Source organism: Pseudorca crassidens, chromosome 5, assembly GCF_039906515.1.
Source record: "Pseudorca crassidens isolate mPseCra1 chromosome 5, mPseCra1.hap1, whole genome shotgun sequence".
Lineage (NCBI taxonomy): Eukaryota > Metazoa > Chordata > Mammalia > Artiodactyla > Delphinidae > Pseudorca > Pseudorca crassidens.
Genome location: NC_090300.1, coordinates 117581736 through 117607500, shown reverse-complemented (window position 1 = coordinate 117607500; position 25765 = coordinate 117581736). Strand labels below are relative to the sequence as shown.

The 25765-nt window shown below is 39.0% G+C and overlaps 1 protein-coding gene across 6 annotated transcripts in view; it reads right to left on the bottom strand.

Moving 5' to 3' along the window:
• Nucleotides 1-20167: 20167 nt before the first annotated feature.
• Nucleotides 20168-25765, bottom strand: part of ROBO1 (roundabout guidance receptor 1) — a 404318-nt gene continuing 398720 nt past the window's right edge. For all 6 annotated transcript variants that reach the window (XM_067739205.1, XM_067739201.1, XM_067739202.1 and 3 more), the window contains 2 exons: nucleotides 23310-23503; nucleotides 20168-21855 (listed from right to left, as the gene is read on the bottom strand). In XM_067739205.1, the coding sequence (XP_067595306.1) occupies nucleotides 21841-21855; nucleotides 23310-23503 (209 nt within the window). In that variant the 3' untranslated portion in view covers nucleotides 20168-21840. The remainder of the gene's footprint in view (nucleotides 21856-23309; nucleotides 23504-25765) is intronic.

Below are 25765 nucleotides of genomic sequence, written 5' to 3'. Positions count from 1 at the left end.
ATCTAAGGAGACAAAAGACCTGTAGGCAGAAAACTATAAGACACTGAAGAAAGAAATTTAAGATGATACAAACAGATGGAGAGATATACCATGTTCTTGGATTGGAAGAATCAACATTTTGAAAATGACTCTACTACCCAAAGCAATCTACAGATTCAATGCAATCCTTATCAAATTACCAATGGCATTTTTCACAGAACTAGAACAAAAAATTTCACAATTTGTATGGAAACACAAAAGACCCCGAATAGCCAAAGCAATCTTGAGAAAGAAAAACGAAGCTGGAGGAATCAGGCTCCCTGACTTCAGACTATACTCCAAAGCTACAGTAATCAAGACAGTACGGTACTGACACAAAAACAGAAATACAGATCAGTGGAACAGGACAGAAACCCAAAGATAAACCCACACACATATGGCCACCTTGTTTTTGATAAAGGAGGCAAGAGTATTCAATGGACAAAAGACAGCCTCTTCAATAAGTGGTGCTGGGAAAAACTGGACAGCTACATGTAAAAGAATGAAATTAGAACACTTCCTAACACCATACACAAAAATAAACTCAAAATAGATTAAAGACCTAAATGTAAGGCCAGACACTATCAAACTCTTAGAGGAAAACATAGGCAGAACACTCTATGACATAAATCACAGAAAGATCCTTTAGACCCACCTCCTAGAGAAATGGAAATAAAAACAAAAATAAACAAATGGGATCTAATGAAACTTAAAAGCTTTTGCACAGCAAAGGAAACCATGAACAAAACAAAAACACAACTGTCAGAATGGGAGAAAATATTTGCCAAGGAAGCAACTGACAAAGGATTAATCTCCAAAATTTACAAGTAGCTCATACAGCTCAGTATCAAAAAAACAAACAACCCAATCCAAAAATGGGCAGAAGACCTAAACAGACATTTCTCCAAAGAAGATATACAGATTGCCAACAAACACATGAAAGGATGTTCAACATCACTAATCATTAGAGAAATACAAATCAAAACTACAATGAGGTATCGCCTCACATCAGTCAGAATGGCCATCATCAAAAAATCTACAGACAATAAATGCTGGAGAGGGTGTGGAGAAAAGGGAACCCTCTTGCACTGTAGGTGGGAATGTAAATTGATACAGCCTGTATGGGGAACAGTATGGAGTTTCTAAAAATACAAGTCATACAACCCAGCAATCCCACTACTGGGCATATACCCTGAGAAAACCATAATTCAAAAAGAGTCATGTACCACATGTTCATTGCAGCATTATCTACAATAGCCAGGACATGGAAGCAACCTAAGTGTCCACTGATAGATGAATGGATAAAGAAGATGTGGCACATATATACAATGGAATATTACTCAGCCATAAAAAGAAACGAAATTGAGTTGTTTGTAGTGAGGTGGATGGACCTAGAGTCTGTCATACAAAGTAAGAAAGAGAAAAACAAATACCATATGCTAACACATATATATGGAATCCAAAAAAAAAAAAAAAAAAGGTTCTGAAGAACCCAGGGGCAGACAGGAATAAAGACGCAGTTGTAGAGAATGGACTTGAAGACACGGGGATGGGGAAGGGTAATTTGGGATGAAGTGAGAGAGTGGCACTGACATATATGCACTACCAAATGTAAAATAGATAGCTAGTGGGAAGCAGCTGCATAGCACAGGGAGATCAGCTTGGTGCTTTGTGACCACCTAGAGGGGTGGGATAGGGAGGGTGGGAGGGAGACGCAAGAGGGAGGAGATATGGAGATGTATGTATACCCATAGCTGATTCACTTTGTCATGCAGCAGAAACTAACACAACATTGTAAAGAAATTATGCTTCAATAAAAATGTTAAAAAGAAAAGAAAAAAAGGTTATTAATTTGAACTGTTCACATCTGAACAGTCAGCTATCATTTGCAAAATCTGCTCCCCATTTTTAGAGTTGCTTGAGATCTATTATTAGCTCTCATTTACCCCCTATCTTCTTTGCCCACATTGTTGTTTTGTATTTATTTTTTATCCCTTTTAATTTTATTTTAAAGGAGTTTTAGGGAGAGGTTAGTATAAATTGTTTTAAACCAGCTACGTTTGGTCACAAGTCCAACACACCCTGAAATGTCTTTAGCACATAATTTAGCACTCACTAGAGCAACACATAATGTTACTTTGTATGATAATACATTTTGCTTTTATAACATGGAGCAGGGAACTTATTTTATGTTTCTTTGGATCTACATGTGTATTGAGTGCACCGCATTTTACAGAGTAGTCACTTTATAGATTCCTATTGTTGGCAGTCAACGCAGCAGTCAGCCAATTCATGCTGCCATTCCTTGAATGTGAAGTATAAAAAGTGGGAAGACTCGTGGTAGAAAGAGTCCTGTTTAATAAATTAAGTATAATCTCAAAGCAAAAGCTTTTCTTTGAAAAACTGTATTTTTTTTTGATATTTACATTTTATATATTTTAAAAACAAATTGGGGATTTTTAAATGTTTCACAACAAATTATATGGAAAAGGGGACTTTCCAATTTTCTAACACCAAACAATTAAGTTAATTTGATTTTTAGCCAATTTGCCATTGAGCTGTTTCAGCAGGATAAATTATTCTGCTGTTCAGTAATACTGTTGGCAATTATGTTGCAGGAGAACAGGAAGGATTACATAAGAATTTCCTTTATAACTCCTCTTTTGAAATAGCAGGGCCAGCCTTTATAAGAGTCAAGCATGGAAGAACTTGTTTTTGTATCAATATATGAAGCTAAAGTCCTAACCTGTTAATAAAACTTCATCCACTAGTTGAGAAGAAAATATTTTCTCTTCAAATATAAAGAAAATTTAAATTAAAAGAGAAAGGTATTAAGAGTGAGTTATTTTATAAAGTTTCTATGTTTATTTTTTTTTGCAGAAACACAGGTTCCCAAAACTTATTTTATTTATTATGTCTCTTGTTGAAGGAATTTTAAAACATGAAAATGGAAGAAAAATTAAAATATCAATAAAAGAGTGTCTTTTATTTTTTTCACCTTTAATATCTCAGGATTATTTTATTTTCCATGGTTTTAGGTTCAACATCCAAAAATGTATTAGCAGCAAATCTAGTAAACTGCCTTCTTAGAGCCCATGAATAAGTAGTTTTGGAAGATTGGCACACCAAATGAAAGATGATTCCTTCCCTCTGTCTGGATTTTCTTATCTAAGAAACATTACTAATATCAAGCAGACTTGTTTTCACATATTAAGAGAAGGGGGTGGGAGTGGAGAGAGAGAGAGAGAATTGGAGTCACCTATCATCTACATTGTCCACAATCAGACTAAAATTCAAAATGATTTACTTTCAAAAGTTGATGAGAGAAAGAAAGTTAAGCAAGTTCAAGAGAAGAACAATCCTGCTAAATACATGAAGTGTAGATTATCATGGTTATTAAAAGGAAGAGGATATTTTAAGTCTAAGGGCCTATATACAGTAGTTATATAGTAGTATAGAGTGGGAGTTGAGAGCATGAGCCTTGTAGACAGATGGTCTTGCTTCAGATCCTACTTCTGTGACACCCTAGTCCTGTGACCTAGAACAAGCCCCTGACCATCTCTAAATACCTTTCTGCATTTATGAAATATGCAGATAGTACCTAGTTCATAGAATCATTAGGAGGATTAAATAAGAATAACTGTGAAACAACATTCTGTCCAGAACTTACTAAAAAATATTAACTATAACTGTTAACAATTTCACTCATGAATTCAACAAATACTTTTTTGAATGCTTATTATATATTCCACAGGCACTGTGAAATAAAGTTCATAATTTTATGGCAAGACAAGAAAAATTTAAACAAAAAATTCTTCTCTGCCCTTTGGCCTCCTCTCTGCCCTTACTGTGCATTGTATATCTGCACTATGCACTGTCCAAACCACCCCCAATAGCAGGAATACCTGCTCAACCATAAAGAGCAACATTCTCCTAGCAGCAGGACAAGTCCTTAAAAGATAACATTTCTTCTTGATCTTATAAGGGGTCACATGACCTACCACGATGATGTTTAGATCTGGATTACGTAAACTGTCAATAATATGTCATGTGATGTACAGCCCTCTGTCTCAAAAAACTTATATAACTGTGCCTTGACTTCTAAGGGGTGCAAGAGTTCTCAGAGCTTTCTTAGATGCTCTTCCTGGGTTATAATCCTCAAATATGGCTCGAATAAAATTTTCCATTTCTGTCTTATACTGACTAATTTTTCATCAACAGCACTATTCTAGGTGTTGTAAACACTGCGTATGAAATTAATTAAACACGGAGATCATTAGATTGAGGTGGCTCTAATGGCCTGTGTAAGCAAACTAAAATCTAAGCCTATAAATATGTTAAGGTTAAGAAATCAAAACCTAAAAACAATCAATCACAAACAGCCAACTAGGCTTTCCCAAAAGGCAACTGCTTAAGGTATAGCAAATCAATTTCCTTACTTTGCTTCTGCATTTTCTCTATAAAAGTCTTACCCTTGACTCCTGTTGATGGAATGCTCCTAACAACTTCCTGTTTGGCTCTGTCTGGTGCAAATCAATTTCTGAATAAACTCTTTACAAATTTTAATATGCCTCAGTTTATTCTTTAAGGGTAGTGAATAAATCAAAATTTTTACCCTCAGGGAGGTTATATCCTAGTGAGACTACACAAACAATAAACAACAACATAAAGATAGTGTGAAAAGTGATATAGAGAAAAATAAATCAAGATAAAAACAAGGATTTTTTTTAAATAGATTATCTCTTGAGATTGCCTCTGCTGAGTATAGAGGCAACTCAATTCATCCAAATATATTTACTGAGGATGTATGGTAGACCTGACTTTGTTCTAGGGACTGTGAACAAAACTTACACAAATCCCTGCCCTCAAGGAGTTTTGCTCTAGTTGAAGGTGTGAAGCAAACATTATCCCCACCCACAGCTTGGAAGCTTGGGAGCTTCCTTACCTCCCACAGAGCTTACTGCCTGCATAAACATGAATTACCATTCCATTGTCTTCATTAGCATAACTTTACTATTCCAAGAGACTCTCACCCAGGCAAATAACTTTATTCTCCCTTTATCATAGGAACTTTTCAAAAGACCATCAACCCTTCATTAGGAAAAATCAGCAGTTTACATCCTAAAACTCTTTGATCTCTTTGTCTCAAAAGTGGTGCCCTTTCTTGTCCCACTCCTGTTCCCCTTGGGATTGAAGAGTGTCAAAGAAAAGGGGGAATTGAAACCAAGTAGGAGCCTTGGGGGCCCTCCTGTGTGCAAAAGCCCCTCCATGTCCCCCGTTTCTTGGAAAAAAAAAAAGGCTTTAGTCTCCTAGGCCTCCCCTGAGTTCCAAAAAGCAGGTACTAGCAGTTATTAATTAAGGAAGTGAGGGAATACAGAAACAAAGGGAAAGCAATTAAGCAAGAAAAGTAATGATAATAGTTCAGAGATAAAGCACAATCCTAGTTCATCCTCAAGGAAGAGACATAGGAGATAGGGTAGGGGATGAGAACCCTCATCTCACCAACAGAAAGAGAACTAGGCATGGCCTCTTGACACTGGACATGAGAATGCACCATGTTTGGGGTGGGTTCCTGGAGGGTAGGCAGTGATGTGGGCTTCTGGCACAGAACCCTGGGACTCGATCAGACTTCTGCCAAGGTCTAAACTGCAGCAACCCCATCAAGCTGTTCCCGTCTAAAAATCAGAACATGAGGTCAGAACAGCAGAAAACCTGAGTGGAAGCCCAACTGGTAATACCAGGTGATGTCAGCACTGGCCACTTCTACTGCCCCTCTCTAGCCATCCTCCTCTTTCTCCTCTTCCTGCAAACCTGACTACAGGGTCCTCAACATACCACTTGGACATACCACCTCTACATCCATGCAAACTGTAGACCCCGTCACTCTCCGTCACTCTCGCCTCCCTAGCCACTCAATAGCTAATACCATGTGATCTCACTTACACGTGAGATCTAAAACAAACAAACGAAAAACTAGCTCATAGATGCTGAGAACAGATTGGTGGTTGCCAGAGATGGAGGGGTGGGGTGAGCTGGGGTCAGGGGGATTAGTGGGTTGGAGGACAAAATCAGTGAAGGTGATCAAAAGGAACAAATTTCCAGTGATAAAATAAATGTCATGGGGATGTAATGTGCAAAACGGTGACTACTGTTAATAATACTCTATTACATACATGAAAGTTGCTAAGAGTAGATCTCAAAAGTTCTTATCACAAGAAAACAATTTTTGTGATTATGCTGATAGATGTTAACTAGAATTATTATGGAGATCATTTCCAAATATATCCAATACAAATCTCAAATCATTATGCTATATACCTGTAACTAATATAATGTTATATGACAATTATATCTCAATTTAAAAAATGACCAATATTCTTGACACTGAACATGAGACGGTACCATGTTTTAGCTAAGTTCCTGCAGGAGCAGTAACTCCTGATAGTTCATAAGCAACTGTGCAGGACTAGTTACAATACTGACACCATAGGCTCAAATGATACCGGCATAAGGACCCTTGTTGGGGCTCAACTTGGAAGGGTCAGTAACAAAATTCTGGCACCGCACATGGGATGGACCATGGCCTTCATGCCTGTGCCTATCCGCTAGGCTCCAGGCTTGCCCTGGCTCCAGCGGGAGGACAGCAGAGGCTTCGGGACGTTAGTGTGAGGATGACTGACCCTGGTCTTTGAGTTCACTCTAAAGGGTAGAATGGCGGCAGCCTTCAGCCAATTTCAGAGCAACTCTGCCCAGCAACCGGATACCAGGAGTGGTGCATACACAGCGTAGCCCCCAGAGTAATCTGAACTGCTCCCCCTTGAGGGGATCACACTGTAACATCTTTGGGGATGGCAGACTGAAACTCACCCATGTCTGCCTCTGACTAGCCTTCTTGCAGTACCAGACACCTGGGGACAGTGGGGACCCGTGGACAAGTGGGAGCCACAGCAGTCCTGCCTGCCGTCTCGCCAGCAGCGTTGTCTACTTGACCCCGGTGCAAGGCAATAGCGGCCGCGCCAGGGCTTTTTCCCCTCCTCAGCAACCTCCAGGGATCAATAGTAGTGTTCTCCACCATCACTTTCAGTTTGGTAAAGGAAAGTGGCCAGCCCCAAGAGGCAAGACTGGGAAATGCCCGAGGTAATGAGGACCACCTGACAAAATGGAATGAGGGCACTCAACCTGAGTTCAGGAAAAGGCACCGGGGACACCCAAGTGTGAAAGGGTCCCAAGGTAGGTATTCGACTGGTGACCTGACCTCTTCTGGTCAGCGCTAATTTCTCTGAAGTGGGCTGGGGAGCCCTGTGAGCCCCTCTCAAGACCAGGAACCCCATTACTGTTCCCTCCCCTCTGCTTGTGAGGCAAACCTTGGATGATTTTTATCAACCTTGACAGAGGTTCCATAAGCTCTCCTCCCCGTATCAGCACAGAATACCAGCTGCTCTGGCCATTTGGAGAGTACCCCATGGGGATCCCTCATGCTTTTAGCCCTCACCCAGCGGAAAGTCCAAAAGCTCCTCCTTTTTGGCTGAAAGGAGGAAAGAGGAGACCCTGCCTCAGACAGCTGTGCCACCCCCTACCAGACCTAGCAGTTTAGGAACTAACACGGCTAAGCTGCTCTGGCCCAGATGCATCCCATCTAACCTCCTGTAAGATGTTCTTACTGAGGAGGGACTATCTCAAGCACAGGCCATCACGATCAAGGGGACCCCCAGTTATATCAGAGTTCACGCTCTTGGGACGCCGCCTGTTTTGAGGAATCCATTAATAGTTTGGTGCTGGTTCCAAATTTCCTGAACTGGAAACCTTATTTGGGTCAAATCTTGTGGCATTTGCGTGCCAACAAATCACTGCCCGTCAGTTGTTGGAAATCAATCCCTACACCCTAAAACCAGAACATCTGAGGTGCGGGAACCAAACATCCACCATACTGAAGAATAACCCGTTAGGGCGCATCCTGCAGAACTGGAAGTTCATCGGATTTCAACCCCGGACCCCCAAACATTTAATCTTCCTATGTAACACAGCCTGACCCTGGGAGATGGGGAAAGTTGGCCCCTCAAGGGGTCTCTAAGTTATGTAGTTTCTGATTGTTCTGTTCCACATGAAGTTAGCCCCAAGGGATAAGTTAAAGTTCAGTGCATTTGAACTCATGGATGGTAGACCCATTCCTCAAGCCCGAGAGAAGGGACACTTTAGCCCTTTTGAAATGGAACAACTCAAGTGTGCCCTCCAGGTAGGAGAAACCATGAAAGGTCTCACAGAACACGTAACCAAGTGCCGCCCACAGCCACTGACCTGGCCCTCTACTCCTTCTGGCAAGGAGCCTGGGTGCACCTAAAAGTCTGGAAAATCAGCAGCCTGCAAGGCCAGCTCACTCCTAAGCGGAAGGGAGCCCACTTGGTGACCCCAACCACCCATTCTGCCCTGAAGCTCAGTGGGGACACTGTACTTGAGGGAAGAGGTCCCGGAGCCCCAACCTCCGGAGGGACAACCTGGGGCAACAGCCCCCTTGACTACTCATGTAAACCTCTCTCTGACTTGAAGCTTCTCTTCTGAAAAACAACCAAAGTGTGACCAGCGGCATTCAGCCCCGGCAGTGAGCTTGGACATCAGGGTACACTTCCCTGCAGACAAAAACTTAGATACCTTCATTTTTAGAAACATTTAACATGCGACCATTACTCTTGCTAATATTTGGGCCACGCATCGTAAAGTACATGGTGTCCTTTGTCTCCAAACGTTTAGACAAATGGTGGTCACTCAGGGATACAAACAGTTAATGCTAAGGCCTGGTGACCACCCAACACATCTAAAGGCAGCTGGGGAGAAATGCTGCTCCTCTACCCATGGTTATTATGTTCCCCCAAATCAAGAGGAAGCAGTTTGGAAGATGGACCTTTGACCCTCAAGAATAAGCAGCAGGACAAAAGAAAGAGGAGGGATTTTTTCACAGGCAAAGCCCATTAACAATCCTGGGGAATCTGGGTAATAAAATAAAGTCTAACCTTTTTTTTTCCTTGGTGCTTGGTGCTTCCTAGTTTCACTTGCTCATAGGGTGCCGCGTGCAGAAGCCACACCTCAGGTCCTTCGGGCCAGAGCTCCCGCTGCTGTGCCGACACCTCAGCTTCGGATCTGTGCGCAAAAGCCAAGGACGGCATCCAATCCAAGATGGCCGCGGCAGGCCATGCGCACTGCGATCTGGAGCCCGAACAGCACAGCTGCACCTGCCTCGCGAGAACTCCGTCTCCCTCCCGCTGAGCGATCCCTATAAGCAGCCCCGCCCACCGCCTGTCTGCGAGAGAGCATAGAGCAGAAAGGGAGCTCGCGCCTTTCCGTTCTCTGAACAGAGAATGGAACTTTCCTTTTCTTCTGACCTCGTTCTATTGGCTCATATGATGCTGGGAAGGAGGACTTTTGTTGGGGCCCAACTCAAAAGGATCAGTATCATAACCACAATGACTCTTCATTTTCTCATATACAAACTAATATTTAATATTGCAGTGAAGATTAGATTTTAATATGTACTTGAAAATACACTGTAAACTGCAAAATTCCATAAAAATTGTAAAGAAGCAGGGAAATACTCTGCAAGTATTAAATTTTATTTTTTCCCTGTTATGCCATTATCCCTACAAAAAGGAATTAAAAATGAGTATATTTCTATTTCTATTCATTTTCCTTGCTTTGGTGAAGTTACAAATAAGGAATAAACAAAAAGATTAAAGGTAGGAAGAGAAAGAAAGAGCAAAGATGATTGTTCTGAATAATTTAGGTCCCCGTTATTACCAGAAGGGTTGTTGCCTAAATTTCAGAATTTATACAAAACCCCCTATAGCTTCTCTGGCACATGCAAATGTGAAGGAATATCACATTTCTGGTTTATAAAGTAAAACCCAAGAATCAGTGACTCAATGTGACTATTTGGAGCAGAAGATTCTTTACAGCTGGACAATGTATTCCTGGGATCATTTAAGGTGACACTAGGCATATAATACAAGGGTTTTGATTACCATCATCCTATTTCAAAATCAACATCCTCCCCTCAAAACATAGGCTGTTGCTTAAATGCCTGGCAACTGCCTTTATTTTCAGATCTTCTTTCTTTCTGTTTCCAAGTTTATGGATTTCCTACTCACTAAAGACATTAAGCAGCTCTGGTTATGTACTGCTGTGTAACAAACCACTTCAAACTCACTGGCATAAAGTAACATCAATTTATTATGTGGGTCAGAAATTCAAAGCAGAGCTGAGAAGGCTTGTTTGGAAAGTCTTCACAGCTGCTCCATGAAATCCAGGACCCTGGCTGGGATGTTGCGAATGTCAGGGGTGACTCAAGTGGATTGGAATCATTAGACTCCTATGACAGGCACTAAAGCTGGGCTCAGTTGAGACTGATGACCGACACAAGAACTTTCTAGGTGGCTAGGTTTTTTTACAGCGTAGCAACTGGATTCCAAGAGCAAGTTTCTGCAGAGCAAATGTTCAAAAACCGAGAGGAAGCTGCATGGACTTTAATGAGCTAAACTCAAAAGTCAGTAACCCTCTTTATTGGTTGAGGTAGTCACAATTTTATCATGAAGGGGATGAGTCATAGACTGCCTCCTGATGAGAAGAGTGTTAAAAAATCTGTAGTCATTTTTTTAAATTACTACATAAACTATATACAAAAGCTAAAGATAGAGCACAGACTCATTGCAAAATGTATGAATAAGGATGTGTGTGTTGCTCATTGTTGAATGTGTTCCATTATCCAATCTCTTCAACAGGCAGTCCATATACTTCAGAGTTAACAGCTCAATACACGCCAGTGGAAGACCTGATGAGTCTAAGGGAATCCAGACTTAAGCCAAACGGTACTTGGTATTTCTCTGGACACAGGTTTGGTCCTGGAAAGAGCATATGTAATGATTTAGATCACTGGGATGCATTTTTAGAGAGTATTGAGTTTTCCTGCTTTTGTCTCTTGGCCTCTGAATATTATCATGTGTGCCTTGAGGCTTGGCCTATTAATGGCCATCTTGATAACAGCTGGAGAAAGTAACATGTGGAGCAAAGCAGAGCAAAGACAAAGAGTAAGAGCCTTGATTGAACCGTGTCTGCTAAGAGCACTTTTGTTATCCTTTTTTCAGTTCCATTACACCATAAATTTCTTTCATTGCTCAGCCACACTGAGTTTGATTTTATGTGTTTTATGCATATCTGTGTTCAGAAGCATCATTACTGATACTCTGTCTATATGAAAGAGAGAAATTAAATATAAAAGAAAGCAATTTAATTCCAAATCCTCTTAATATTTTTATCAGTTAATCCTTTTATGTTTTTATTGGCCAATTCTTTAAAATTGTGTGATTCTAAAATTATTTTAGTTGGAGAATGATGGAAACTGTCCAAAAAAAAACCAAGCAAATAAATAATCCAAATCACCTTTCTCACACATAATTAAGAATTGGTCTTTGGGGCTCATTTGAATGTACTTTCACTTTAAAACATATTTAATATGTATTTTTATAAGTAGAAGACAGTACAATTTTGAGACTACCCAAGTTTTATATGTTATAAATGAATCGATGACTTCCTTTTCAGCCTTCATAATCCAGACAAACTAGCGCCTCAATTCCTGTTTAGAATTTCAACAAGCTCCGTTTTTGCCATGTGCTATAGTATGAATATGTGTCCCCCAAATTCATAGTTGAAACCTACCCCCTAGTGTGATAGTATTAGGGGCTGGGGCCTTTAGGAGCTTATTAGGTCATAAGGGTAGAGCCTCAGAGAGCACCCTTTTCTCTTCTGCCATATCAGGACTCAGTGAAAGATGATTGTCTATGAACCCGGAACCAGTCACAGAATCTGCAAGTGCCTCGTTCCTGGACTTTCCAACCTCCAGAACTGTGAGAAATAAATGTCTGTTGTTTATAAGCCACTCAGTCCAAGGCATTTTTGTTATAGCTGCCCGAATGCACTAAATCGCCGTGTAAATACTTTTATTACATGGTTCACACTCTGTTGTGTGTGTACCTGCTTCCCATTACATTCTTAGCAAGCATTTCTGGAGCTTATTCATCTTTGTTCTTAGCATATAGATGCTCAGTAGACTGCTAAACCAATGAATGAATGCTTAGATTAAAATCAGGGTAGGGAGCTTGGGTAAAAGTTTATAAGTAATTTAATCGAACTCTGTTGATTACATTGTAGAGGGTGACTATTATTTTAGAATAGTCCAGTAGTCATATTTTTGGCACCACAGCATATAACAGGATAAGAAATCAAGTTTTTTTCAAAATGATTGTTTAATTATGCACACCTGAAACATGTGGGGCTTAATTAATGGCAGTTGATAGTAAATCATCCAGATAAATATATTAACTTCCAAATGTATGCTAATCTTATGCATAGGTGCATTATTAGTCAAAGTAATTTATTATTTTTCCTGACTTATTTTTCCCCAAAGAACTCAAGCATTCAAAATGGTAAGGTATCTTACTTATAATAAATGTCTTAGCCCATTTAAAAAAGACAGATTAAAAAAAGAAGTTAAAACCTCTCCAAAAGATTTCTCTTTCCCACAGAGAGGCAGGGATTGCTGAGGTGGGCGAAGCAATTAAAAATTCAACTTAAAAAGTAATATTGTATGACCTTGAGCAACTTCCCAAATTGTTTTGATAAAACAAAGGTATGTGTTCTTTGTTTTTGTTTTTGTTTTGACTGCATTGGGTCTTCGTTGCTGCACGTGGGCTTTCTCTAGTTGCCGCGAGCGGCTACTCTTCGTTGCAGTGCACAGGCTTCTCATTCCAGTGTCTTCTCTTATTGCGGAGCACGGGCTCTAGGCACGCGGGCTTCAATAGTTGCAGCATGCAGGCTCAGTAGTTGTGGCACGCCCGCTCAGTAGTTGTGGCGCATGGGCTTGGTTGCCCCGAGGCATGTGGGATCTTCCTGGAGCAGGGCTCAAACTCATGTCCCCTGAATTGACAGGCAGATTCTTAACCACTGCGCCACCAGGGAAGTCCCAAGGTATGTGTTCTTGGAAGGTTCAGTTGGTTTTCAGTCAGATTGTTAAAGTCCTTTAATTTGAGGAATGTTAATATGGGATTCATATCCTGTATATATCTATATATAACTTTATCTATCTATATATCCATATCTACATCTATACACATAGTCGTTATGTTTTAGAAATTATCATTAATAATTTCTTATTTTTAAAAATCGCCTTTGGAGCCTAAGCAGTACTTTGAGATTTACATATTAGTTAAAGATAATGGAGCTTTAAATATTTGGTGCCAACAGCACAGAACATTTAGCATCCACGCATCTTCCTACTTCCAACACAGACACCATTTTTTCTGCATTTCAGTTATAATTAATGAAATAAAGAAAGTTGGGTATTGTTTCTAAATTTTATTCACAAGTTTCTCATTCCTAAGGGGCAGTTTTGTTTCCTAGAAATAGAAGGAGTTTTAAAGCTGGATTCATATCTATACTCTGTTTATGTCTCTCTCCTGAGAATTTCATCACATTTTTTAGTCTTTCAAAATCTTGGTTTCCTTATCTGTCAAGGGGTTAAGGCTAGCCCTTTCAAAACAATTGTGGCAAAATTTTAATCTGATTACATATTTAAATCATAGCAGGTACACAATAAATGAGTCAAATTTTTCCCCATGAACTATTTATCCATAATTTACTTCCTATGGTATTCCCCATAGTAGCTATTCCAAATGCCTGTCACTCTCCAAGCCCTTACCAACATGTTGCATAATTGTGACTTGTAGGTTTGAAAACAGGGTTTATATAAAGAACCATTCATTCAATTTACTATCACTGCCTCCCCTCTAAAATCACAGGAACAACGTGAAGACTCTTACACACAAAATGAAAAGGCATTTTAGGGATGATTTACACATAACCTTTACAGAGAACACATAGGTAAGATACTGTGTATCTAAACTCCACACTGTGAAAAACATAAGGCAGTCTATTAAATAGTCATTCCATGTAAAAACTCAGGTTTTTATTACGCTGGTTTACAAATATATGTTTTTCCTAACTTCAGGGTTTCCTTAGTGTGGCAGCCAGGGCAAATATTTTGCAGAACCTCTGTTTTATAAACAATTTAAGTCACCTCAAATCAGGCACATCAGTACAATTTTGGCAACACAAGCTCACTCAATCTCATGAAAAAAATGTGACAGCCAATGGTAGCAATCACTAACCAGGCAGCCCTCCTGGAACCAGGGGCCAGCTGCAGGGCCCCAGGAGGAACCCAATAGATACAAATCTGGATTCTGCAGCTCCTTGGGTATGGAACTCACGAGCAGGGCACCTGGGCCCGGGTTGGTCCCAGAACCGAGCCTTAAGGCACTGTCCACCCTGACCAGACTTAGGCACTGGAGGAGGATTTAAGGCACTTCAAAGTGCAGGAGATCCCTGAGTTGCAGGGTGGGGACAGCAGCCCTGCTTGTCCAGGTTAGTTTTGTTACTTTCTGAAGCTGAGCAGGTTGTAGAAATCACTTAAGTAGGAGGCATCGAAAGCTCTGTTTTACTTGAAATTAAAGAACTCAGAGCTTTATTCAAATGCAAGAATAATTTCTAAAATCTCAAAGTGCAACTTCAGTCTTAACGTGTGGAATTACTGATTATGCCAAAGATCGGAATGAAAAAAAAGTACCAAATCCAAGTAAATATTTTGAGCCCAATTTATTTAAGACAATGGGTTTGTATAAATGTTACAATAGTTCATCAAATGTAAGACTCCATTGATTTGAAGATCTTTATATTCCACTGTGAAAAATGCTACCAATTGTAGTTATGAAACAGTGCCTCGATGATAATCTCACAGACACAAATTGTTCACACCCTCAACTTTGCTTGATATTTCATGTTTTTCTGAGGTATTTGATAATTTTACCTGCATTTATTTGCATTGTGCGTGTATAGTCTGACACAACTTTAATTAATTATTGTGGTATTGTAAAGCTTATTGCATTGTTAGAAAATGCTCACAGTTACTCTAATGATTCAGTTCATGTCTCACTGCTGTTTCCATACTTTTTTGCTTTTGTTTTGTTTCAGTGATGATAGTGTAAACTTTTCCAGAATACGTTAAATGTCAAACTCAACACCCATAGTACTAACAATTGGTAAGAACTCCACCAATGTGAAAGTAGTATAAATACCAAGGACTAATTTCATATATTCATAGTATGAAAGAAAATTTATCTTAAATTTAGAAAAAGTAAATTGATGATTGCTTAATTTTTGCTAGCATGCTAAAACATTTCCCAATAATCCTGCTTTTAGCATATGGCTTTGAGGACTCCTCTGCAACAGTTTCTTTTGAGTTCAGACTCACGTCATCTTGGCACCTTCCCATCTCAAACACCTGCCATATGCGTGTCCACTATCTGCCCCAGGGTCTTCTACTCCCACCTGGTCTGCTCACTAATGCTTGGGAGATAAATCCCACACCCCACTCCACCTCATGCCACTCCATCCCTACCCCACAAGCAGCCTGCAATCAAGGCAGAAGCAGGAACAAACTGATGAACTTCTAGGCTTGCCTCCTTCTGTGAAAGATTCTGGAAGGGATTCTGTATGATTTTTGGAGGAGCTAGTAGGGTCCCCCTGGAGGCAATTTCACATACTTTAAAGAACAGAAATTGACTTCTCCTCTTGTTCTCCTCACATTCCCATCTACTGAAATTAATTCCTAAATAAACAGCACCTAAGTCTTTGTCACAAGTTCTGCCTCTGGGGAACCACAGACAAGGCTAAGTCACTGTTTAATTCTCATCTGATTTAAGGGGGGGGGGAAATGTAAATTGCCAAAGTATATTTTTTACTAATTCAAATGATAAAGGTGCAGATTTCATGTAGTTATGAAGGTTAGTGATTAACCTAAAGAATAAGAGGTGCTATGATTCTCTGCTTCTGTAAAGATATTAATGTCATACTTGCTAACTTAGCAATCATATTTGTTTCTTCCACAACTGTTTTTCAAATGCTCTTTGTCTTTCCACTGATTCCCTTATTAATGAAGTTGGACACACGCTCACTGTCTGTTTGTATGAGGTATGTTTTTTAATAGCAGGCAATGAAAACTATTGGGGTGACCAAAAAAGTTCATTCGGGTTTTTCCGTAAGATCATATAGGAAAACCCAAACAAACTTTTTGGCCAACCCAATACATCTTAACTGTTGCCTGACAGCAAGTGGTTGTAAGACACAGATATATTACAATGAAATTTACATTTGATATGTTAGGGTAAGTGGCTTTCAAACTTTTTTTTTTTTAACATAAAATTACCTGGGATTGTCTCCAAAATGTAAATCATTAGGTCTTGCCTCCTGGGATTCCGACTCAGCAGAATCAGAACAAGAATCAGGAATTTACATTTACAATCAGAAGACACATTGATGAACATCACTTTGAGAAACATAGTCTCTGGAGAACAAGAATTTTTGAAAATATTTTTTAAATACCCATTTGTTATCTTTCCTCTCACTAATGTTCAAAATAGGCAATAAGGGAAAGAGAAAGAAAGAAAAAGAATATAACTTTTCAACTATTTCAATAGCACTCAAAGTGCTAATTAGTCTAGTTTGTTGTTACGAATAAGACATTTTCATAATAAAGGATTATCTAACTTTGAAGCATAAAGCAACATTTGTTTCCTCATGCAAACTTTGAAGGGAACAACCAAAAAATGTTTAGGATTTGCTTAAAAAGTCAATTTACTATTTCAAAATAATTTTATGCTTGTATTCTGAATATGAGCAAATCTTTTATTTTTAAGCCCAAGATCTCTTAATTTCTTACATTCCATTTCCATATACTCTACATTTTTGTTAATTGTGGGTTGATTTCTTTAAACCACTAAATTCAGAATTTTACAGCTGACAGATACGTGCTAAGCAAACAGTTCAATTTGGCAGTGTTGGCATCTGTCTTTGTGGTGCTATTTGAATACTCTGTGTTTTGTCATTTTATAAAGACGAGGGAATAATAAAAATGAAAACGCTGATGAAAATGATCTGCTTGGGGTATTTGGTGTGTTACAGACAGAAATGTGGCCTTAATGAGAAGGCACTGGACTTTGCAGGTGGCGTGTGTTCATATATGGAAAAAACAAAACAAAACAAAACTTGAGCATCACTACCAAAACAGAAACTACACGTAGGGATCCAGAAATACAAGGTCCTTAAGGCTATTCACTGGGAGTCTTGATACAGACGCCTTTGTGAAAAGAAAAATGGCAATGGCCATATTTCTCTGGAGAAAACTTCCCTAAAACTTTTGGACACTAAAATGATCTTTACACTCTCATGCTCAATATTCCATTTAATATGTTGCCAAATCCTTATTTTTTCAACATTTAATTTCTCTCTGCTAAATTTTCTTGAAATAAGCTGAGAAGACTAGAATTTGACAAAAGATATTTCTATTTTTAAAGACTAACCTCCTGGTTTAATGTTTTCTTTCATCTTTTGTAGCAAGATCATATTTTGAAATATTAGCAGAAGCTGCACCTGTTATAAGGTATTTCCTGCTAACCCACCCCACTTGAGGCAACTGAGAGGGCTTTCTATATATACTGCCCTGAGATGGTTACCAGAGAAATGCAAAGGAATGGTTACCACAGAAAAGCAATTCAACGCTCTCTTTTGGGTTTCAAAATAGATTTTTGAAATCTGTAGCAGAGCGAAGGCTGACTGGCAAGAGATAAGGTCTTGCAAACTGAAGACCTGGCATACAAGCCATATGCATAATAGTTTTTCTTCCTCTCTGCTTCCTTCCCTCTTTTCTTTCCTCTCTCTCCCTCCCTTCTTCTCTCTCAGTTTCTCTGTCTCTCTCCCTCTCTCTTTCTCCCTCCCTTTCCATCTCACTGGGAAGAGAGAATTAAATAGGAGGTGAGGGAACTAAATATGGCGAGTGTGTCACTGAGGTTTCTGATTCCTGTGCTTTCTCACCTTCTAGTCCTCTAGGGCTTGGGGAATCTGAAAGTAAAGCGACCTATGAGGCTTTTTCCAGTTGAACACCAAAGAGGCAGCAGGTATTGCCCAATAAATATTGGGCACTTACTATATGCTTTACGTATATCAACTCATTTAATCCCAACAACCTTGTAAGGTAGGTATTATTAATTATATTAATATCACTAGATTAAGGCATAGATTCATTACCTTAAACGGTGGTTTACACAGCTAATAATTTGAGGGGCCGAAAGTCAAGCACATCTTGTCTGGATCTGGAACCAACGCTTTTTTCTTCATAAAGCAGAAGTAGCTGCCATTCCCTCTCCCAAAGCACGCAGCCTACACGTGACAAGCAGTTTAGGAGACAGAGTGATATGGTGTGAGGCCTTGAGGAAGGGCCTCCACACCCCAGTCTCCAGAGCCCCAGATGGCATGGAAGAGCATACAAAAGTCCCATTCTGGGTCCCCTACACCCAACCTACATCAAAAGGCTTAGCAGAGGGTCAGCAAATAATGAGGGTTGTTGAGCTTGGGGAAAGGAGGATGCAGAGTAAAGGTTCTGACAAACGGAGATGAGTGAAAACCTGGACGATAGCAAGAATGCCAAAGCCCCTGCCATCTGACCCTATACACCTTCTGCACATGAAGACAGCCTCTGAAATTCTGATACCACCCTGCAGAGAGGGGAGAGAGGAGAAGATCCAGACTCTATATTCAGAGTGATCGAGAAAGATATAACTGAGTTCCCCTGGCATTAAGACAGTATTTTCTCCCACTAGTTGGAAGAGCAGCCCAAAATAGACACTAAGTCTAGTCATTGAGACCTCAAGTCATATGCTTACACCCCTGAATTGTGAAATACATGCTGAAAATGTCATATCCTTGCCCTCAGGAATTCAAAAGCAAGGAAACAAGCTAAAACACCAAGAATTTATTCCACAATTAGGTATTTCACTGTGAATTTTACTCACCGGAAATGGAACCACCCCCATCCTTGAACCACACTTACTTTTTGACCTTTTTAGAAAAACTCTTTGCAGGTTACGGGGAACAAACTATGTGTGAAAAGTGGAGATAGCATGTGTGCAATGATTTCAGTCCATAAATACAACAATATCTTGTATTGTTTTGGAGGTTTACAGAGTCCACGTCATACACATGAATTCACTAAATCATGACAATAGCTCCATGAGGTAGGTATTGAATTTACAGGTGAAGTACCTGAGCCTTAGAGGTTAAGTGATATGTCCAAGGAAACACAGCCCATGACAAAACTGGGAGTCAAACTCAGGCCCTCTGATACACATAATTTGTATGTATATCATATACTACAAAAGAGAGACTAACTTAATTTTAGTCAACTCACCAAAAGGAAAAGAAAAATTAAGCCATAAACATATCTCTCCAAATTTTTTTCTTTGATATAGCTTGGAAACTGACTTCTTGACCTATGGACCTGTTCATCTCTAGGTAGATGCTGGTGGTTACTTCATTTTTGCAAAATTAAATTTCAAATGATCACCCCCATTTTTTCAAATTTTTTCCATATTTTCAAAGTATGATCAACACAAAATTTAGCAATGTATATGTCATAGGAAAAAAACTTTCACTAAATTCTATTGCCCTTGGAACTTCCAAGACATGATGCCCACTTCATTCATCCAAAGTTGAATAACTGAATATGCTAACTTTAATCTAATGAACAATAGTATGCAACCTGGTATATGATAGGTATTGTATTGTCAAAATTTCACATATATTTGTAACCAGAAAGCAGATAATTACTGATAAACCTTTTGGATTTACATAATTTTCTTGCTGACAAAACATAAGTAGTCCAAACTTTACAAGTCAGATTTATCGTAGTTGAATTCTGACTATTTCAGAAATAGGTTAACTGAAATTCAGATTCATACACATAAACATTTTAGTACATTTTTAATATTGACAGTTACTCTCTGATTAAACGACTTTTAGTTTATGATTCATCTTATATCTTTAATTTCAGAAAAGTAAAATGAGAATTTTTCCTTACAAGTAAAACCTGGCTGTTCATAAAAGAGAATTTTTACGCATTTGATAATACAGTGGTGACATGTTAAGACAGCACAACTCTGTGACTAAATGGAATACATTTGATAACACAATGCAAAAAAAAAGAAATCAACACAAGAAAGAATGATGTATTTGAGAACATTTTTAATAAATAATGTGACAAAATTACTTTTCTGATTATTGGATTTTCAGTATGCAAAATTATGGCTAAAAATAAGAGGCTTCTTACATGAACATAATGAAAACATTAATCACATGGATTGTTCCCTTAGTACTGCACACCTTTTCTATGTAAATTTCAAATTATCTAAATGAACACATTTAGTTTTTGGTGAACACCACCTTTTTTTTTTTGTGGTTCAGTTTTGTTTGGCTTTGTTTTCCAGTGGGGTCAGGCCTGATACCTATATTTGAATAAATGTACATTTTTTTTCTTCAATAGCACCAATTATAAAGTCAATGAAATTTATATAATGACAAAAAAAGGATCATAAAAATCTACAGTCAGAGGGCATCATTTGGCAATTCAAAGCAAGTAATGCCTCTATTTGAGCTTATAAGGAAATCTTGTAAGTTTCACCATTGGCCACAACAAACTTAAACCTTTTTTTCTTTAAGTCCGGGAAAAGTAAGAACCATTGCGTACATGGCCCACAATAAAGTATGCACGTTACTTCACCATCTGTCATCATTCAAATATTCCAAATACAAACATAGAGCATTAACAAAACAGGTTAAAAACGCTTCTCAACATTTTTTTTCAATAAGACAAAAAAGGTTAATAGTTACAATGGTTTACAAATAAAGTTTAGTGATTGTGCTTTTAAAACCAAAAAAAAAAAAAAAAAGATTAAAAACAGTGCATTACAAAAACAAAAATCAAACTTCCTTAAGTGGCACTTCTGAAATTTGAACTGACACTACCAGAAGAAATTTAGGCCAGTTAAGATAGGGATGTCCTTATTCAATTGGTCATTAAAAACATCCATTTGTTTGTAATATGCATTTATAATTGCTTTTTGATTGAAAAATAGAACAAGGTTTTTGCTAGGCTGACTTATGACAATGACTTGACAACCAGATATCCAACTGGCTTACCCCTACTTATCCAAAAGTACATTTCCAATAAGAATATACTTCAATGATTGAAATGAAGACAAAGTAAAGTACCACCAGGGGTTGCAAAGAGTATATATTTACAATGTTTCTACCCCATTCAAATTGTTTGTGGTTGTTCTGCATTTGCTACGTATTTTTTTTTTTCTCCCAGCAGAGGGTGGTATGAAAGACTGATTTTAAAATCATGTTAAAATGAAGTTATGTTTTAGTTTGCATTAGCAGTTGGTTATAGAAAGATTATATCTTGAGAGCCCTTGACATGAGGTTGATTAGTCAACTTTGTATCTTTGATCAATATTTTGCTGTAAATTGGCTTGGTATATAAGCAGTGCAATGCCACATCTCAGGGGCAAAATGCAAAAGAACTGTTTTGTTCTCTCCTGCTGGCTGATGACTGAAGCAAGAAGTCAAATACTTCCCTTGCTGGAAGCAAGGTGTAATGATTTGTTCCAACAGTGAGGGGAATAGGGAGGTTCTTCGTAAGGATAGGGATCAAACAACAACAATAAAACCCCAATAAACTTTTAAAAAAAATGGTATTCCAATAAGAGGAATAAAAACGACAATTTGTACACTCTGATTGCACTGAACATTTTATCTGGCGTCATATGTCATCAGACACGAGGCATCTTGAGTGATAACTTTCACATTAGATCTCACAAGCCTCTCTGGTTGTCTTCAGCTTTCAGTTTCCTGTAAGAGATCAGTTCTTGTTAAATTTTAAAATAAATCTTAGAGTATTGTCCTATTTCATATTTAATTATATGCTTTTATTCTTATAATTTGTGTTTCTTCATTCATTCACTAGCTACACTAGAAAGTGCTCATGGCAACATATTAATTTGTCAATTTTAGCTGGTTTTGATAGCAAATCTAATAGCTCTCTAACAAGTACTAAACTGTGTTCCACACAGTGTCTGGGTGTTGGCAGGTGTGGCACAGGGTGAGAGGAGAAGGAAGAGGCCAAGTTCTTTACTCCTCCAGCCTCAACTCAACATTATAGCTCAATTTTTATTGGTTTTAAGTAGTAGGCTGTCTATGATGACTTTTTTCCCCCAAAAGGGCTCTTCTAAAGAAAAACAATCAAAAACCTAAAAAATAACTTTTCTAACAGCATTTGCAAAAGGAAAGGCTTTTTTTTTTTTTTTGCGGTACGCGGGCCTCTCACTGTTGTGGCCTCTCCGGTTGTGGAGCACAGGCTCCGGACGCACGGGCTCAGCAGCCATGGCTCACGGGCCCAGCCGCTCCGCGGCATGTGGGATCTTTCCCAGACCGGGGCACGAACCCGTGTCCCCTGCATTGGCAGGCGGACTCTCAACCACTGTGCCACCAGGGAAGCCCAGGAAAGCCTTCTTATTCCAAACCTCAAAATCAAAATTTTGATATATTGGGCATTATAGAAAATTCAATTTGACATAATTAATTATAATTTTTCATCTTCTATTATAAAAAGTTTAACACTCAACTTAAACAATCTGCTTGAGATTAAATATATTTGTAAGATAAATTTGTCCCCAGCTTGTTTTTTTATTAAATGATGAAAACGCAATCTTAAAAACAGGAGATGATTTTATAATATGATGTGATTTACTGCCAACTCTATCTTAAAACACTACCTATAGATTCCAACAAAGGAGTGTATCTTTGACTCAAGAAGATTGGGAAGGTCAGTGTCAAGTATCAGTTTCCCATTTTCAAAAGACTGAAGATGAACGAGTTGGCCAGGTCATCCTGATTAACTCCAGTGATCACTAGGGTGGCAGGTAACGCAGGCAAAACACCCGCACTCACACCTGATAACTCTGTCACTTTATTGGGTTTTTATAACCTACTGTAATATTATGAATCATAATTATCTAGATCAACAGTTCTTATATCCTAACAACATTTTTGCCATATATATTTCCTATGTGAATAGCTACAGATAAATATGAACACTAAGACCTAAAAACAAGCTGATATTACCATTTAAAACTTTGGAACACATTTCAAAAAAATCATTAAAGTCTCAGAATTTCAGTTGCTGGCATCAGTGACAGGGTTTGTGATGAAACAGTAACATTTCTGTAGACTGATGATGTTTTTAACTTTGAGACTGATATAAAAACTAGTCTAATGTTGGGAAACTTGAAAAAAATTATAGATACCTCTAATTCTTCATTATTATCTTCTCTTTCATATCCTCCAAGAACTTGCATTTCTGCAATATTTCTTCGACCTACATTTGCTTGTTCTCTTTGTCTGCTTCCTGATCCTCTTGATGACATTGAGCTTGAAGAACTAGGATCTCTGGGATTATTTGATGTCGGAAAAGTAGGTCTACAGTAAGGTAGAATATCCTCTGTGTAATGAAATATAATAAGTGCGTATGAACACCACTGTACATTTCATTGTATAATGTGTCACTTGTGTCTGTAATTCTGAATGGGGAAACATCAGTGTTTCTGAGGAATAAATGAGGACGTTTTATAACAGTAATGAACAAGGCAGCAATGTCTTTTGAAAATAACAACCTTGCTGTTTTCCTAGTAGTGGTTGGGATTTTTGTTGACTCTACTCATAAGCTCTTGTCTACCTCAAATTCAGTTGAGATCAACATCCTTAAAAGAGGGAACCCAAACCTGGAGTCAGACATGGCTTCCAGTTCTATCCTTAACCATGTGATCTCCCATTATTTTAGGCTTTAGTTTCAACTTTTCTAAAAAAGTGATAATAGTATCTACACTCAGAGGAGCTGCTAGTGTTGATGTGAAAACAATGTGAGACATTCTAATATGTCCCTATGTAAATTATGAAGGAATTATAAGGCATTGATAGAAAAAAAGCCCAGTCTTCTCGAATCACCAAAACAGAGCCAAGCCCGGATTCACTTCCTAGATGCCAATTACCATTTCAATATCATATTTTAAATTGTGAAACCCTGATTCTCAAAAGCCTGACATCATTGCTAGCTTCAAAAAACAAGCCACTCCAGGGGACCTCTCTGGTAGCGCAGTGGTTAAGAATCCGCCTGCCAATGCAGGGGACACGGGTTCAATCCCTCGTTCGGGAAGATCCCACATGCCGCGGAGCAACTAAGCCTGTGCGCCACAACTACTGAGCCTGTGCTCTAGAGCCCGTGAACCACAACTACTGAGCCCGAGTGCCACAACTACTGAAGCCCACGTGCCTAGAGCCTGTGCTCCGCAGCAAGAGAAGCCACTGCAATGAGAAGCTTGTGCACCGCAATGAAGACTAGCCCCTGCTCGCCTAGAGGGAAAGCCTGCATGCAGCAACAAGACCCAATGCAGCCAATAAATAAATAAATAAACAAACAAGCCACTCCAGCTTAGTACTGTCTCCTGAATTTCTAGCTCCATACTGCTTTAAATTTGGTGCTGCATCTATTGATGCATCTTCCGACTGCTCGCTTCTCTCCAAAGCCTATCCATTCTACCCTTTGGACACCAAACACATAAAAAAAAAGCAAAACAAAACCTCTTCCTCATGCCCTTTTGTTTTCCTCCTCTAAAAGCTTCCTCTACGGCCCACATTACCTGAATGAAATCTGATTTCCCCTAAAGTTTCCACTGCAGTTCCCTGCAGTGGAAGGAGGAAGGTTTGCCTTTAGCTCACTAACACCAGCTCTAAATCACTGCTCCTCCACAAAAAACATCCTCCTCTTGTGAGGGCCAAGCAGTCGAGTTACGTAGCCTGTGTAGTCCACCCTGATGATACCTTTTTCCTGTTCTATTCATCACAACTTTAGTTCCTGACGCAGACTTCTGACTCTCTGGGGTTTCACAGTCCATGTGGACCACTACACCTGCACCCTAGCTTCACGGCACTTGGTCCTCTGTGACCTTCGTCTTCAGTCCCTGTTTCATCCACCTTCCTCTACTGAATTTAGTTTTTGACAAACTACATTATGACAAAATATCTCATTTGCTAAAAGCTTTCCCCTAAGTCTGTGCTCTACATAAATCAATACTTTATCTACTGATTGCTTAGCAAAGCTTCTTGAAAAGCAACCTGGACTCAATATTGGTCGTCACAACTCCCATTCACTTTGTATCCCACTGAAATCTACTTATGCCCACATTACTACAAGGAAACTGAGAAAATTCACTGTTGACTTTGATAATGCTAATCATGTTTCAGCCCTTACGTCTCTGGACTTCTCACTGCCCTTCATCTGAAAACCACTATCAATTTAAACATGACTACTCTCTTAGCTCCTATATCCCTCCTTCCTTCCTGGCCAATCTTCTGTGGGTTCTTCTTGTGCAGATGCCCTTATGTTGATGCCCTTCCTGCAGGTTTCTGCTTTTGGTCCAGCGTGCACACGTGCACACGTGTGTGTGTGTACAGAAAAACCTTTTTCTCCACTCATCCTGGGTGATTTCATCCATTCTCTCATATTGTAAACTTTTCTAGAATACAGCTGCCATGAGGGCAGATATTTTTCTCTGCTTTGTGTACTGATACACTCTCAGTTTGACATAGAATAGGCCATCAGTAAGTATGCTGATTGAATGAATGAGTGGCTTAACTTTTAACTCATCATGATGAGTTATTAATTTATATTTCCTGAACTCTGCCTGGTTGAACACTTCCCTCTTGA